The 17,142-nt window shown below is 40.2% G+C and overlaps 1 protein-coding gene across 25 annotated transcripts in view; it reads left to right on the top strand.

Moving 5' to 3' along the window:
- TNRC6B (trinucleotide repeat containing adaptor 6B) overlaps positions 1-17,142 on the top strand; it is a 141,045-nt gene that overhangs the window by 90,385 nt on the left and 33,518 nt on the right. For 23 of the 25 annotated variants that reach the window (XM_061364172.1, XM_061364026.1, XM_061363983.1 and 20 more), the window contains 4 exons: positions 3,992-4,079; positions 7,784-7,805; positions 9,022-9,366; positions 14,237-16,570. In XM_061364172.1, the coding sequence (XP_061220156.1) occupies positions 3,992-4,079; positions 7,784-7,805; positions 9,022-9,366; positions 14,237-16,570 (2,789 nt within the window). Of the gene's footprint in view, positions 1-366; positions 515-3,991; positions 4,080-7,783; positions 7,806-9,021; positions 9,367-14,236; positions 16,571-17,142 lie in introns of those variants that run through there. The other 2 variants (XM_061364119.1, XM_061364162.1) reach the window with 2 other exon arrangements.

The raw sequence follows: 17,142 nt of genomic DNA, 5'->3' as shown, positions 1-17,142 counted from the left end.
TGAGTTAACTGTACTAAGTAAAGCAAAGCGTGGGGTCAAGAGGAGGGAAGATGACTCACAGGACTGGTATCTAGCATGCATCTTTACCTATGAGGAGCTTCCAGTGTTACATTGTTGTCCTGTAGCCCTGTAGAAGGAACTGGGAATTGCCTACGCTGAGGAGCCACTCCTGAGTTTCTAGAAATTTTCATTTTTTTACGTTTTACTTCTGTTTCTTCTGTGCAATTTTAAGTTGAGGTTGACTTCATAGGGTTGTGGGGGTTTTGCGTAGACTAATGCTCTGTGTGACACTTTTATCTCTACCGATGAAAGTGTGTTGCCAGCAGATAGAATGTCATACATAATACGTCATTTCGTCTCACAGTTCAGTTTACGACAGCAAAAACTTGAAGACAACTTCTGAACTTTGCCTGTGCCTGAAGCCCATACGTTGTAGAATAAGTCTTTTTAAGACAGAGTTTTCTGGGGAAAATGAATGTTAAGATTTTGAAGGAATAAACATCTCCCAAAAATGGTAAATTGTTTTAGGAGAGGGCACACTTCTTGAATACCTATTTTTGTTTTTTTCCTGAAGTGGGTGTTTTAATAACTTGGACTGCAAAAGTATTTTCTGTTACTTTAGTTAATTAGCTGAAAAACCTTATTTTCTCTGAAATTGTTGCTTTTGTCTTAGCCAGAAGAGGTTATTATAATAACTTCAATATGGTGTTAAGTGTACTGCATCACAGTTGGTGGGTTTGTTTGGTTTGGGTATTTTATAAATATTTTTTTTGTTGCAACCTATAGTTCCTCATAATTTGTAAGCTGCTAATATGCCTTACTTTAAATACTCAAAATTACTAAGTCTGTAATACACTTCAGAAATGCTTCCTAGCAATGGTAGTTCCAAACTAACGTGCAGTCAAGTCATTTTTAAGATCAACACGTGATTTCTTCAAGAAAGCTAGAGTAAAAAGCTGGCTTCTGGTTGCTGTTTAGCAAACTTCCTCTTCAGGGTTGTGGTGTGTCCGTGTTCCCATTACTATGTGCTGGTAACAAATACCGGAACCACACCCCATTGTATTACTCTAAATTCACTCTGTTTGGAGTTGATGGATTTTCTCCCCGTGTTGATCTTGTCGATCTAAGCACCTGGTTGCTGGAATGTACACCATGGACACACACCCACACCCTCCACTTTCTTTGCCTGGGCCAGGAGGAATCATGTTAGAGCTAATGAGAGAAGGTAATATGTAGCATTGCCTTCTGAATGAATTGATGAGGTTCTTGAAAGTTTTATTTATGTTAAGTTTATCGGAAGACTTAAAGCTGCAAGCTAAGTTAGTGTTTAACAAGCTTCTTGTGTACAACTGAAAAAGGGAAACCATTGATCATAAAACCGTCAGATGTTAGTGAAATGCATCAGAGTGAAAGTGGGAAGATAGCAAGTGTGATACCGAAAATGGCAATAAGCTATTTCCACTCCCCCTTCCCCCCACCAATTCAGTGAACTTTCAACACAGTGGTACATGGTTAGTGTGTCTGTGGCATCAGTTCTTGCTCTGTCATTTGGAGAATGGAACTTCATATTTCCTACGTGTTCATTAGTTTCAGTTACACTTTGCTAGGAACTTTGTGGTCTTGTACATGTGATGCAGCCAAGTGTTCATCTCAGTAGAACTTAGGTGTGTGCTTACACAAATTGAAGCCTAAATTACTAAGTATTGATTATTGCTATATTGTAGTTGTTGATGATGTGCACAATGGAATATTAAATGCACATCTTTACTAGAAGATGTATCACAAAGACAGATGCCCATAACTTGGTGTTTACTTTCAGGCTGTGGATCTTCTATCCTTCACTTCTTTGATTATTAGTGCTTCACATTTCTGTAAGCCATAGCTTGTATATGACCTTTTTTTCCTTCTTTTCCACTCCCTGCTCTTCTGGTCGCAAAACTAAGGAAAGTGCTTTTAAGTAGAAGGCTGTGTGCCAGGCAGTTACTGGAAGTCAGTTTTGTATTTTGATCCTACCCTTTCTCAGCAGCTCTTTTTGAGACAGCTCTGAAACTTTTGCCTGCTGCAAGAAAGTTTTTTAGGAATAGTATTCTTGTAACTGGCGCTACAGCCCGTGAGACACGCACAGCTTGGCAGTACAGAAGTAGTAAACATAATTTGAGTTTATAGTAATTTTGAAAGATGAGGGTGTCACTGGAGAGCTTTTTCATATTTCTTACAGTTTGTGTCTCAAAGAAAACAGAACGTTTTTTGTCTCAGTGCCATGACAATGGGAAGTATACCAGTCTTGCAGTGCTGCATGTCTTTGCTGTTAGTAAAACTGAAAAACCTGTGGGGCTTTTCCTTGCCAGAGTTTAGGGCTAGCAAGTGTGCTTTGACATTTTTATAGAGAATAGAAAAGAGTGAGAACTGACCTGGCTTAAGTAATACCAGACTGTGCATAAAACACTGTTCTGTATGATGTGGAATGCTTGCCTCAAACTTTTGTTACCTCCAGACTAAACTGGCTACTATGTATGAATTGCATTTGATAATAATCCCAGGATGTTGTTATAAGGACTCATCTTGCCTTTATCCATTTTCTCCATCCATGAAGATGGAGAGTCTGCCTTTCTGACTGCAGGAGACCAGGAAGGCATTTTATTACTGTCCTTAGAACCTTTTCTCTTTGAGAATTCTTTGAAGTTCTCAGTCAGGAAGCTGTTAGTTAACACATGACGTCTCAAAGTGTTTTGGTAGGATTTGATTAGCTAGGTAAATGTCTCTTCACTGGCTTGGCAGCATCTAGTGAAAAAGCAAACAAAAATACTACCTGTACTATGTAAAGGCAGTGGAAGGAAAAGTCTGAATGGTGTGACAGCAAAGCCAACTCTAGGCTGCTTAAACTATGGTCAGAAAAGAGCTTTGATTTGCGCATAAATATAAGAAATAGTTCAGTGCAACTGTAAACCTCAGCTTTGTTTATAAATCTATTGTTTTTTATAATAACTTGTTCTGAAAGATCATGAGTTATACTTGTTAGTTGTTTGTAAACTGCAAATCTCTGGTCTCTGATCCTACCCTTTATCCGTCAGATCATGTTTTAACATTAACTGCCTTAGTCTTATTCTTTCCTTATAAAAGAAATTACTCCAAGTGAGCTGAAAACTTGGTCTTAAATTTACTTTTAAGGAGGAGAAGAGAACTGGTTAACAAAGATGTGATTCACCATAGAAACAGTTCAGCCAATAGCACATATGCAGTAAATTAACCATTTTCTGGTACTTTCATATTTGACACGAAGCATAGCAACAAGATGATAGCTCGACAACAATAGCAGCTGCACATATTTTTTAATTCCTTTTTTGAAAGAGTGTTCTTGTGAAAAAAAAAAATAGATTCCCTGGAAAGTAATTTATATTGCAAGTTTCATCACAAAAATTTTGTGGGTGGGTACAATAGGCTAGAAATTGAATTAGCGATTTGTATAATAAATGATGGTTTTGATGTGATATGACATTTCTAGTCTCTTGCAAGTGACATAGCTACAGGCAATAGAATAATGTCTTCCCTCTGTGAAGATAAATGTCGTATCAGACCAGACCATCATATATTAAATTACAACTTCCCTTTTTTTATCATATGAAAAGATTCATGAGACTGTTCATTAAATAATAGCACAACCCAATTAAAAGGGTTCTTTGGCCAAAATGTCTTGAAGATATTTTCTAATGTCAGGCACATAGTTAATTTATACAGGGTACTGCCATAAGAGGCCTGATCCAAATAAAGGAATTTTCCTTTATGTAGCAAGTGGTGTGATTGTTGCCACACTGAGCTAGAAGGTGCTTTTCTTAAGCTCAACTAGACCAAAACCCTCAAATGCAAATGAAGTATGACGATAAGAGGAATCTAGTATCTTAACTTCCTTTCTTGGGGGGGAAAAAGGATATGGTATGTGTGGCTTTTGTACAATTTGATTGTGCTCATGCTGTTGTTTTTAATGTTTTGGCAGAGAGAAGGAGCAAGAAAGGGAAGAACAGTTAATGGAAGACAAGAAAAGGAAGAAAGAGGATAAGAAAAAGAAGGAATCTGCTCAGAAGGTAGGTTTTGATATTTGAATACTTTCATCCAGCTGGAACATAAATAGTATTGGGGTAGTAAGATACTAAATTGTTTGTATTTGAGATTTAAAACATGGTTGTTTAGAGTGATGTGTCATTAATTTTTTTTCCTTAATTTTTCTGGAACTTAAGTGTTTAACGTAACACTTCTAATCTCCTTAGTGTGTCAAGTGAAGCAAAAGATTTTTTTTTTAATATAAAATATTAAACTCTAAAATTGGGTTTGCATACTTAGTGTATTAGAAGCTCTCTATTTCACTGAAAATCTAGCAGATCGTTCTAAGAATTAACTTGACATGAGAACTCGAGTTCTTCTGCTTATTCCATGCTTCTGACTGGTAAAATCCTTTCTGTCTAGTTCTGGGCTTCCCAGTACAAGATATGTAACCATCTGAGAGCAGGTCCAGGAAAGGCCCCTAAGATGATTAAGGAACTGGAATATCTGACAAACAGGGGAGAGGCTGAGAGGGCTGAGACTGTTCAGCCTGGAGAAGAGACGGCTCGGGGGCATCTTATCAGTGCATATAGACGCCTTGTAGGAGGGAATAAAGAAGGTGGAGGCACACTCTTCTCAGTGGTGCCCAGTGACCAGGCACAAAGCATTGTGCACAAATTAAAATACAGGAAATCTCACTGAATCATTAAAAGACTTATTTTGCATGTGTGTGACTGGGCAACCACTGGAACAGGTTTTCCAGAAAGGTTGTGGTACCTCCATCTTTGGAGATGCATAAAACTGAGTTGGACCTGGCAGTCCGGTTTGGATGTGTCTGGTGTGGATGACTTTGTTTTGAGTTGGGCAGACTCCAGGGGCAGCTGGGGAACTGGTGTGGGAATTGTGGACTTCGATCTTCAGAGGCTGTCCTTTCCAATCTCATTGATGATGTGAAATTGACAGCAGAAGGCTTTACTTTATTTCAGTAGTCTGTTTCAGTTGTTTCAGTAACAACAGATCCTACAAAAGGTCTGACATCGCACGATTGCTGTTAGATTCTCTAGGTTTCTGCTTAGACCAGCCAGCACCAGTTTCAGTTAAATTCTGTCTTACCTGGGGTCAGCTGAAATCTGGCTTTTGCACCAATTTCAGTCCATCAGTTTAAATTAGGTGCAAATAAAGTGGTGCATTTTTGTTGTCTTTATGCAGCCATTGTGTTGATACATCCCCAGTTATATTGCAAAAGATCAGTAGCTACAGAATAAGGTTTCTTCAGCGTTTTTTTGACTCAGTGTTGCTGCTGTTTAATGTTCAAGTACAAAAAATATATGTAGGAACCAGGGGGAGGAGACCCTGGTCGCTAGAAGGCTAGTGACTTGATGATTATATTCTGATATTCAGTGATACAAGAGAAACTTGAAAAGGTTATACAGTTCACCTTGATAACACTGCTATTGGTGTTTAGCAAGGAATCAGCGCTATGAGTACAAAGGAGATTTCCCAGCTTTCCTGTGTGGTCCCTCACCTGCCTTATTCGGTATGATTGCATGTTACGGTATTTTGCCAAGATCTTGATAAGGGTGAACACTAAGTATATTAATCTCCCGGATACCAAACTTAACAGTAATACTTGCAGATATCTAGGAGTAGCAAAGCAGGCAACTGAATGGATAGAACACAAATGTGTGTGTTCATTCCTAGTGGCTGTGGTGGCTTTCACCTAATAAGCAGTAATGATTTGGGGGTATCATTTTTCAGACAGTTTGTGTAACATGAAACAGTCGTTTCTGTTTGGATCTTCTGAAAAATAAAAAAAATAAAATTACTTCAACAGAGGTTATGCAAGCAAATTCACGGACTGAATTCCTGTTGTTGGTGTCCCAGGGGCTGTTTGATAGCTTGTCAGAAGTCTGAGTTTGACTCCACCTTCCCAGTCACTGTAGCTGCTCCTGCCCTGCCAGTGCTTATAGGTTGCCCACAGAGAGATGACAGCTGTAAATCTGAGATGGTGTCATATTTTCTCAGCTTTTGTATTTTAGATAAAAAAACCCCACCACAAAACCATATCATTTTGACTAGAGAGTCAGTATAGGCAGAAGCAGGCAGTATAGGCAGAAGTAATATGTATGTTTGGGGTTTTTTTCCCTTAAGCAAACTGTGGTTATGTAGAATTCTTTAAAGATTTGGCAAAACGAGGTTCTTCTAAATACACAAGTTATTTACTGAGCATGTTTGCCATCGACGATAGTAAACCTATCAGTATTACCAAACTGGGTCCATGAATAATTTTCTGCCTCTTTGTTCTTTAGTAGTAGAGCATCAGAGCCACTGAAGTGATTAACAGAGTTTTTATTACACAAGAAGACTTAACTTGACATATACAGGATTTTTAATAAATGAAGCTGAAAATTGATGTCTGGCTTTTTACAGATGCCATTTTGGTACAGGTGCATTTTTAATGTCTTAGAGACTTTTAGATTACGCAACTCTTTGAAGCTGTGATGCGTAAGATGGTGTATGACAGTGAATGTGCCACTGCATATTGCAGTATTCATTTTTGCAAAGTAAATGATGCCATAGCAGTTCAGTGCAGTTTGTCTTTTTATTCTTTACGATACAAAGGAGTTCTGGCTTGGTTAGTTTAAACAATAAACTGCTTTTTACTTGTGCTTTCATTATCCTATACTGTCACTGTGTGCTTTCCAGAATTATGGACTCAGTCAGCAATTTCTTTTAAGAATAGGTGTCATAGAACCTGACACATTGTGATCTTTAGGGTTTTTTCATTATTGTGTAGTGGAACTCATGATCGACAGGTTCAAAACATGCTACAATACACTCGATTACAGAGAATATACCAGCGGTATGTTTGTCTCTACTGTAGCTTGAAATCTGCTATGCTGAAAGTACAGCAAAACCACATACTGAACTGAGTATGTTGGCCAGCATGATGGCTCACTTCAGTAATCAATTTCTTATTGCATTCAAGAGATTGTGAAGTCTGGTGATTTATAGCTGTTGCAGGTATTTTTGCAATTGTGGTGATGAATCCAGTAAGGTTTAGGATTTCTTCTCCTTGGAAGAGATGTCATGGGAAAGGTGGAATGGGAAGATGGCAGAGACACAGATCTCTCATCTGAGATTATTCCTATGGGAATTCCATTGCTACCTCCAGCAGTCTGCTGTAAGGATACTTTCACAGAAGGAAGTTTTTGTTACCCTTCACCTTCAAAATCTGAAGGAACTGTAGTGTGTGTTTATTCATGCTTTGGAAGTCTGTGTTTGGGATGAGGAGAGGAGTGTATACCAAAAATCGTCATGAGTGAAGTAATTACTGTTTCTGCCAGGAACTTTAGAAATCATGGAATCACAGAATGGTTTGAATTGGAAGGGACCTTAAGGCTCATCCAGTTCCAGTCCTCTCCCATGGGCAGGGACACCTTCCACTAGAGCAGGTTGCTCCAAGCCCTGTCCAACCTGGCCTTGAACACTTCCAGGGATGAGGCAGCCACAGCTTCTCTGGGCAACCTGTGCCAGTTTTGCATCAGATACTCCAGGAGCTGTAGTATTTTTGAAAACTTCGTATCTATGAGTAGGAATACTGTAGTTCATCGTCTAATTATTTTCATGCAACAACAGATACTGTTCTTACGCTAATAAATTAAGGTAATGATTTAGCGTAATCTGTTCAATGTTTTCTGTTGAAGTTGTTAAAACTCTTATTTACATTCTTGCTTTTAAATTTCAGGTCACAGATCAAAAAACCAAAGGTAAGAATCTTTGATTCTAAAGAATATTTTTTATCAACCTGAGCCCAAGACTTGGGTCTTGATCAAAATTATTGTAAGAAGAAGGGCAGTTACAAATCAAGATGAGGATTGTGGATAAAATAGATTAGCTGAAGTACTTAGTTTTCAGGTTTGCAGAGGTTTTAGACAAGTAGCCATACACAAAATCCACCTGTATAAATTGAATGGAAGACAGGGAAAACCAAAGTAAATTAAAATGGCTTTGTTTTGGAAACTTAAGGCACCAAAAAGTCCAACAGATAAGGCAGGACTGATGTTGGAGAATCTTGAAAGCTAAGTTTATTTAGCTGATCTAAAAATATATTTAATCTTGATTTGTGTGTCAGTTTTATAAAAAATACGTGGGGAAATTGCTGTTATTGACAGAAGAGAACTAAGGTAGTAACTCGAATTTTCAGCTAACACCTCCTTTTTTGTGGATTTGGGCATTGAAGCTTACATAGCGAAAGCAGATTTTGTGATGATGTTAGTTCCTCAAGGATTTGTTTGTGGTTTTCCTCTTCTCTAATGCATAATAGCCTTTAGAAACAGCTTGTCTTTGCTTACAGGGGCACCTGCTGACCAGCTGGGAAACTTTATGCAAGTTCAGAACAAATGCTGTATGTAGGACTGCATTTTGGGTGGGAGTCAACTAGTACTGCCTTACTTAGGAGCAGTACAGAGAAGTTGGCTTTCTTAAATCTAAACTGAAGAGGAGGGTGGTGTTTTTTCTCCCCTGTTTGTTTTGGTGGTGGCTATGTATGCCTTAAGCAGGTGAAAACTTGGGGTCTGCTTTCAGATCTCCCATAAGGGTGATGCATAAACAATCCAAAAACCACTTGAAGATCAGGAACAGGGGAGAGAAGCAGACTTGGGAAGATGGACCCAGTTCTGTTTGACTGCTCATGTTTTTAAATGACTCATTGCCCAGGGTGATATTCTTTGCCAGCTGTACGTTTCCAAGAAATTTGGGGCTTAGAGCAAAACGCTGCTGAGGATAGAGTTTCAGACTGGGGTACAGAGTTGCACATGGAAGCAAGAGGTCTGCTGCTCACTGCTTATTCCCTGCTCTTTGATGAAGTTGCACAGCATTTGAGAGAAGAATGGAATTTTAAAAGGAAAGAGTCACAGTGAGTTCTTGCAGCTAGCACAGGTTTAAGTGGAAAAGTTTCTGATTTCCATTCTTCCTGTTTTTCAGTGCCCGAAGTGACGAAACCAAGTTTAAGCCAACCAGTGGCTGCCAGCCCAATTGGCACCTCTCCATCGCCACCAGTCAATGGTGGCAACAATGCCAAAAGGGTGGCAGTGCCGAACGGACAACCGCCAAGCGCCGCCCGCTACATGCCTCGGGAGGTGCCGCCGCGATTCCGTTGCCAGCAGGACCACAAAGTGTTACTGAAACGTGGGCAGCCCCCTCCGCCATCCTGTATGCTCCTTGGGGGTGGAGCAGGGCCTCCTCCCCCAACAGCACCAGGAGCAAACCCAAACAACGCACAACCAGTGACAGGAGCACTGCTGCAGAGCGACAGTGGGACTGCAACAGGCAAGTAATAATAATATAAGTATTAAATGTATGTGTGTGTGTGCATGGCAGGAAAGGAATAGCTAAAATTGTGCATAAGCATGTCATTATATTAAAAAAAGCCTCATCAGATGGCTTCTGGAGAGCTTCTATTTTAGCATACAGACTTTTCTCTTGCTGTTAGAAGCAATGGCTGCAAGTTTTACTAATAGATGGAACAAGAAAGAGGGTTGATTTTTTAAAAAATGTAATGGGTGGCTTGAATTGTATACTGTAAAGCTTTAAGATCACAACAAGGTTCACCCAGTGCATGGATGAATAGCATTTTATGGTTGTCATTGAGTGGTTCTTAATAGCTCTTCAGGTTTCTTTGATCACATGAATTTCCTTGTCACTTTTTTTATACCATCTAGCAAAACAGACATGTAGATAAGAGGTCTGCAGATGCAAGGTGGCTTTCAGTTCTCACCTAGATGAAATAGAAAGCTGGTCCTCTTGCTCCTGACTATTTTTTAGTAACAGTCTTGGTTTTCTCCTCAGATAAGCCTTTTTATAAAAGTGGTGACTGTCCTGTTTTTACTTTTCTGTTCACTTTGAATTCTAGAAGATATTTTTTTATATGAGCATCTATGACTGCTCCTGAGTTTTTTAGACCCCTGGGGAATTGCAGTAATTGTAATACTTCCTTCTTAAAGTTATGATAGTAGAACAAACAAAATTCCACTCAAGACATGTGTCTGCCTTCTAAAGGAAAACTTAGGTGATCTGAGAAGGGTGTTTAAAAAAGAAATAATAAATGCTTGAAAATCAGAAAAAGAAAATAATGATACCACTATGTCTGAGTTGCCTTTGAAAACCATCCAGATTAATGGGATGGCTTTTTTACCACAGTCCTAGAGTGCATAAACCTTTTACAGTTCTCTGTGGTTCAGAAGGCAAAACTGAAGTGGCTTGGAACTCCAGAATCAAGTAAGCTAAATGTGATGGCTGTCTTTATTAGAAGGATTCTAGGAAAATAAATGATTCTGCTTGGTTTGTGGTTTCAATGCTTGAATTCCTTTGTAATAAATCCCTGTTTGACAGATTATTTATCTTGTTATCTTTGATGTTGCCTATTTAAGGGGGAGGGGGTTTTAAACTACAGTGGCAAAGTTTTAGCTAATCAGTTCAAAAAACAGATCTCTAAAGAGATGGCTGATCTTGATAAAACAGCTGAAAGATGAAGGGGGGGCGGGGGTTGGGAACCCACACCCCAAAGTCTTGTGACTGTATGTAAAATGCTAGCATTATGTCAGCATTTGTATACCTTACAGTAATTGCAGTAGACTGACAAAAGAGACTTGATAGTAGTGAAGCATTCTAAAAGTCTGCAAAATTTCTCATGAACAGCATTTATTTGCTGTTGGATGTACTACATGAAGACTATTTTGAAGTATTTTAGGGGCTCCTTAAAGTTTTGTGTGATTAGTTTGGCAACCAATACTTGTTTTTCCAAAACCAAAATTTTATTTTTATGTATTCTCATATTTTTACATTCAGTTTAATGGTACATTTACAACTATCTGTTTATATTTTATTGATAGGGCAACTTTTTATGCCAATGGTTAGTTGCTTTACCCTGGTGTAAGTCAGGAGCGTTGAAGAGAAATATATGGGTCCTTCAGACCTGCCTCACCCCATCCAGCTTTGTGTACCGTAACAGATAATTAAGCTGACTTGAATTAAAATTAAGCCAGGTTGGTTTTTTAAAGCTAACGTCAGCCTGGGTGATTACCAGTTCAGCTCACTGAATGTCAGTGGAAACATGTGCTAGCAAGTTGGAATATGTGTGCCAGGGGAGTGGGAATGAGCAGCTGGACAGGATAGGCCAGGGCTATCACTTAAGGCGCTCCATCAGAATGCTTATGGAGGTACAGTGTTGCTATCTGTTTTGCACATCATTAGCGCCATCTGAAATCCTGGCTGTTGACAAATTGGGCCCAATTCTGTCAGGCACTTATGCACTGATACTGTGATTAGTTCATCCCCCATTAAAAAAAAGACAGGTTCCCAAAGGAGAAAACAATGCAGCTTACCTACTGCATCATGATGTTCTCTTTGCCAGATAGCTATAGATGGTGTTGGTGAGGCTTCGATACAAATAATTAATACATAATCCTTCTCTACCTGGATCTTTTTCTGTCAGAATTGGAATGCTTTGTAAGATGGCAGAGTTCTAGTTCCCTGAAAGATGACACTAAATTTACTGTTGTCTCATAGAAATAGCAGGGGTTGGGGTGGAGGGTGGTATATATAATTCATCCAATACCAATTCAGGATATGCAAGATGATTTTGGAAAACAAAGCTTAAATTTTATTGGTGAAAGTCTTTCACTAGTTACAGTACCCTCTAAGAATCACCACCATCTGTCACAGCAAAACTGCATCCCCATTTCAGTACTTTCATTTATTTCAGTTCCATACTTTCATCCTTAAAAGTAATAATTAAGTAAATTTTTTTAATTTTATTTTAGTCAGATCATAAACTTGCTTATCTTCAACATGTTTGTTATTAAGGAGTAGTTTAAGAAACGAAGAGCCCTTACCCATTACCTTTAGACAAAACAGTAAATCGCCAGAATTTTGTTGCCGCTGTCAAATATAGCAGGGGAGGCTGGCTTTATAGAATAATCTGTTAAATTGTGATCTAGTATACTGTGTTAGCAAACATCCCCATCTTAATACTTTTAGAATGTCTCCACAGAAATAAAATGTGAAAAGCTTTATTAAAATCACCTGTATGGAGATCTTGCTGCGTAGCTGCCTATGCATCATTCATGTGCTGAATCATTGCTAAGTTCAAAAGGCAGCAATAGAATTTGTCTTTGGCTGTCCCCCTTAAGCTATTTCTGTGATTGGTCTATTCAGAATGTTTTTAAATCGGAATGCAGAGAAGCATTAGTGTACGAAAAAGATTAAATACCAGTCAAAAGTCACACTTCCTTGCTATTGTTAAGTTTGCATGTAAGGTAAAGGCAACAACAGAAACGTGTACGGAAATTGCTTATTGCTTAGTCTTTTGGATCTTGGTGGCTACGGTTTAATGGATTAAGGCTGACTTGTTCATCAGTATTCAAAGTGTACAAAAAGTTCTAACCTTGCTGTGAAGTCTAGATCCTTTTTAGTGGTCCTTCATAAGGGGGAATCTGGAAGGCATTCAGTGGATGTTCATTGGTTAAGCTAATAAACAGAAAGCCTGAGACAGGTGCAGAAAGCCAATCTCTTCATCTTCTGTTAACAGTATTAACAACCAGAAATTGTGGTCTTCAGTTTCTAATACATAATATAGGAACTGCGGGGGGGGGGAAGGGGAGGGGGATATACATGTTTTTTAAGGTCAGTATTGGACAGGGTTTTGAGCAACCTGGTCTAGTGGAAAGTGTCCCTGCCCATGCAGGGGTGTTTGAACTACATGATCTTTAAGGTCCCTTCCAACCCAAACCATTCTACAATTCTATAATTATACCTTACTTTCCTGGATGTTGTCATATCAGTTAATATTGGTAGTAACAAAATACATATTTAGTTCTAAATACTGATGCAGATGTTATTATGAACTTTATGCTCTGCAGAATAAGTTAAATTGGTTGGGTGGGATAACTTGAGTAAGACTAGTATGTTAGGGACATGGTTTTGTACCTAACGTACATGGTTTTGTAGAAGGGAGAGTGTTTAGTCTTCATCACTGGGAATTTGTGGTGAGGAGGGCAATTTAAGGTCCCTTGGTATTAAAAATACATAGAAAAATTAGTACAACCCTATCTAGAGAACAACACTGAAGTACTAATGGACTTAAATTATTTAGAGGATCACAAGTAATTATGTGGATAGCAAGGGAATCTTGGCTGGCGTTTTAAACTAATGATGCTAACGTGCATATATGCAGACATCATTCTGCCAGCACTGACATAGCCTTTCATCTATTGTGGCCCTGTGTTGATTTATATCTGCTTTAAAAATATATGCAAATACCTTGTTCATGTGAAGTCATGCACATAGGATATAATAATAGTTCACCACAGATGAAAGAAAGGTGCCCTATTCATTCTCATTCATTCTGCTAATTTTTTTATAGTGACTCCAAAGCTCACTGAATTTGCAAGTTACCCTGTGTAATGTGCTAAGCCAGCAAAAAGCTAACCCATCAAAAAGTGGAGAGTTTTGTGTCAAGAACTGTCACAAATGTGGTGTGAAACTTGGGGAACTTAAAGTAGGTAGAGCTGGTGAGAGAGAAGAAAAGTGAGATCTCTTCCTAGCCTCCATCCAGAGGCAGAGATCAGCTTAGGTGCTCGCAAAACCACAAACTGGTTTCTAGGGTAAATATAGCAGTGACACAAACGTGGTGTAATTACGTACTGAATGCAGCTTGCACATTACTACATAGGAGTTGTAATTTATGTAGCTTTGGACTCTTCCAATTTACAGTAACTTTTGGAAGCAAATTTATTTGTCTTCCAAAGGGTTGAAAGAAGTTCTTTGTAGCAGAATCATCTTGAAAAAGATGTTTGAATCTGATTCTAAATTTCTGTTTGAAAAATCTACAACCAGCAGCAGTAATTGTAATTAACTGGGTTATAATTATTGTGTTGAACTTAGAGCTGGACTGTTAACAGAAGTAGTGAGTCAAAGGTGAATTCAGATGCCCACAGTATGCTTATGGGAATTTTGTTGAAGTCCTTCATCAGTATTTTCAGTGGTGTTTTCCAGCCTAATATTCTTCCAAAGCAACTTTATTACATGCTTGAGGGAAGTGTTCTTATTAATGAAAACAGTAGTTAGTGATGTTCAGTGCTTGAAAATAATACTGGTTTTAATGACCTCTTTGGGTATGTTTTTGGCCTTTTTTTTTTAGATTCAGCAATTGGAGGTGCTGCTGCTTCAAATTATGCAAATTCCACTTGGGGTCCTGGAGCCTCCTCCAACAGCGGCACCAACGCCAACCCAACTCACATCTGGGACAAGGTGATTGTAGACGGGTCTGACATGGAAGAGTGGCCTTGTATTGCCAGCAAAGATGCTGAGTCTTCTTCCGAAAACACCACCGATAACAACAGTGCCTCGAACCCTGGCCTGGAGAAGAACGCTCTGCCAGGAAGCACCACTAGTAACAAAGGAAAAGGAAGCCAGTGCCAGTCTGGAAGCGCTGGAAACGAATGTAATCTTGGGCCCTGGAAATCTGATCCCAAGGCTAAATCTGTTCAATCTTCCAACCCTGCTGCCGAGAGTAACAATGGACTAGGTAATTGGAGGAACTTGAGTGGACAAGATAGAATCAGTCCCAGTACTGGCTTCAGCAACTTTAACCCAAATAGCAACCCATCTGCTTGGCCAGCACTGGTTCAAGAGGGCAATTCCAGGAAAGGGACTTTGGAATCTGATAGTGGTAGCTCCAATGCACAGATTAGCACAGTAGGTCAGACCTCTAGGGAACAGCAGTCAAAGATGGAAAATGCGGGTGTTAACTTTGTCTCTGGCAGAGAACAGGCTCAAATTCATAACACTGATGGACCAAAAAATGGAAACACTAACTCCTTGAACTTAAGTTCACCAAACCCTATGGAGAATAAGGGAATGCCCTTTGAAATGGGCTTGGGGAACCCTTCCAGGAGCACTGACACCCCTTCACAAAGCACTGGAGAAAGAAAGACTGGGAGTGTTGGATCTTGGGGTACAGCTAGGGGGTCTTCTGGAACTGACACAGCCTCTGGACAGAGCAATTCTGGAAACCATGGGAACAATGGAAAGGATAGAGAGGACTCCTGGAAAGGAGCTTCTGTTCAAAAACCTAATGGGTCAAGAAGTGATTCTTGGGATAACAGTAACCGGTCTACGGGTGGTGGGTCTTGGAACTTTGGCCCTCAGCATGCAAATGAAAGCAAATGGGGTGAAGGGAACAAATTAACATCTGGGGTCTCTCAGGGAGAATGGAAACAGCTGTCTGGGTCTGATGAACTGAAGATTGGAGAATGGAGTGGTCCAAACCAACCAAATTCTAGCACTGGAGCATGGGACAATCAAAAAGGCCACCCTCTTCCTGAAAACCAAGGCAATTCCCAGGCTCCCTGTTGGGGAAGATCTTCCAGCTCTGCAGGAAGTGAGGTTGGCTGTCAAAGCACTGGAAGCAACCACAAAGCAGGAAGCAGTGACAGTCACAATTCTGGACGCCGGTCATATAGGCCTACGCATCCTGATTGCCAGGCAGTCTTGCAGACTTTGCTGAGCAGGACTGATTTGGACCCCCGAGTGCTTTCAAACACGGGCTGGGGCCAAACCCAAATTAAGCAAGATACCGTGTGGGATATTGAAGAGATGCCACGGCCCGAGGGGAAGTCTGATAAAGGAACTGAGGGGTGGGAGAGCTCTGCCACACAGACAAAGAACTCAGGGGGCTGGGGCGATGTACCCAGCCAAAGCAATCAAATCAAGTCTGGATGGGGTGAGCTCTCAACCCCAACAGAGTGGAAGGACCCCAAAAATACTGGAGGATGGAACGACTATAAGAACTCCAATTCTTCTAACTGGGGAGGAGGAGGAAGAACAGAAGAAAAATCATCTTCCTCTTGGAATGAGAATTCCAGTAATAAGGATCAGGGGTGGGGTGGACGGCAGTCTAATCAAGGATGGTCTTCTGGAAAGAACGGTTGGGGAGAGGAAGTTGACCAAACAAAGAACAGCAACTGGGAAAGTACAGGAAACAAGCCAGTGTCTGGTTGGGGTGAAGGTGGGCAGAATGAGATTGGAACTTGGGGTAATGGTGCAAATACAAGCGCTGCTTCAAAAGGTGGATGGGATGATTGTAAAAGAACTTCAACATGGAATGAGACGGGTCGACAGCCCAACTCCTGGAACAAGCAGCAACAACAGCACCAGCAGCAACAGCAGGAGTCTTCTGGTTCCTGGGGTCCACCACCCCAAACTCCAAGTAATGGGCGACCTCCAAACCCAAACTGGAACAGTGGACCACAGCCAGCTGCCCCCAAAGAGGAGGAGCCTAGTGGCTGGGAAGAACCTTCACCGCAGTCAATCAGTCGGAAAATGGATATTGATGATGGCACTTCAGCATGGGGAGATCCTAGCAGTTATAACTACAAGAATGTGAACCTGTGGGACAAGAACTCACAAGGAGGACAGGCCCCACGGGAGCAGAGCCTGCCTACTCCAATGACTAGCAAATCACAAGCATCAGGTAGTAGTCTTGTTCCTTTCTTCCTCAAGCTCCTATATACGAATGTAACCTGGAAGTGTAAGAGATCCTTGTGTAGCCTCCAATTCTCAATAGTTTTATTCCATAGAGAAAACCAGTTTCTTATTTGAGTATTTGCTTATGTCTTTAAAATTTGAATCAGTCGGTCCTCTGCTTGTTGTGCTTCAGTACCTGTGATCTGAAAACTGGTCAGCTTGCCAGTGAAAGAAAATGTTAGCTGACAAATGTGCCTATTCAATCTGAACCCTGAAGAACAGGTTGAATTATAGAATCATAGAATAATTTCGGTTGGAAAAAAGACTTTTAAGATCATTGAGTCCAACCGTTATCCCAGGACTGCCAAGTCCACCACTAAACTATGTCCCTAAGCACCACATCTGCAAGTCTTCTAAACACCTCCAGGGATGGTGACTCAACCACTTCCCTGGGCAGCCTGTTCCAATGCTTGACAAGTCTTTTGGGATAATTTTTTTCCTAATCTCCAGTCTAAACCTTCCTTGGCGCAACTTGAGGCCATTTCCTCTTGTCCTATTGCTCGTTACTTGGCAGAAGAG

Source organism: Neopsephotus bourkii, unplaced genomic scaffold (assembly GCF_033783945.1).
Source record: "Neopsephotus bourkii isolate Nb327-2 ecotype Australia unplaced genomic scaffold, CSIRO-AGI_Nbou_v1 NB_107, whole genome shotgun sequence".
Taxonomy (NCBI): domain Eukaryota; kingdom Metazoa; phylum Chordata; class Aves; order Psittaciformes; family Psittacidae; genus Neopsephotus; species Neopsephotus bourkii.
Note: the sequence above shows the minus strand (reverse complement) of the source record. Positions and strands in the feature narration are given on the sequence as shown.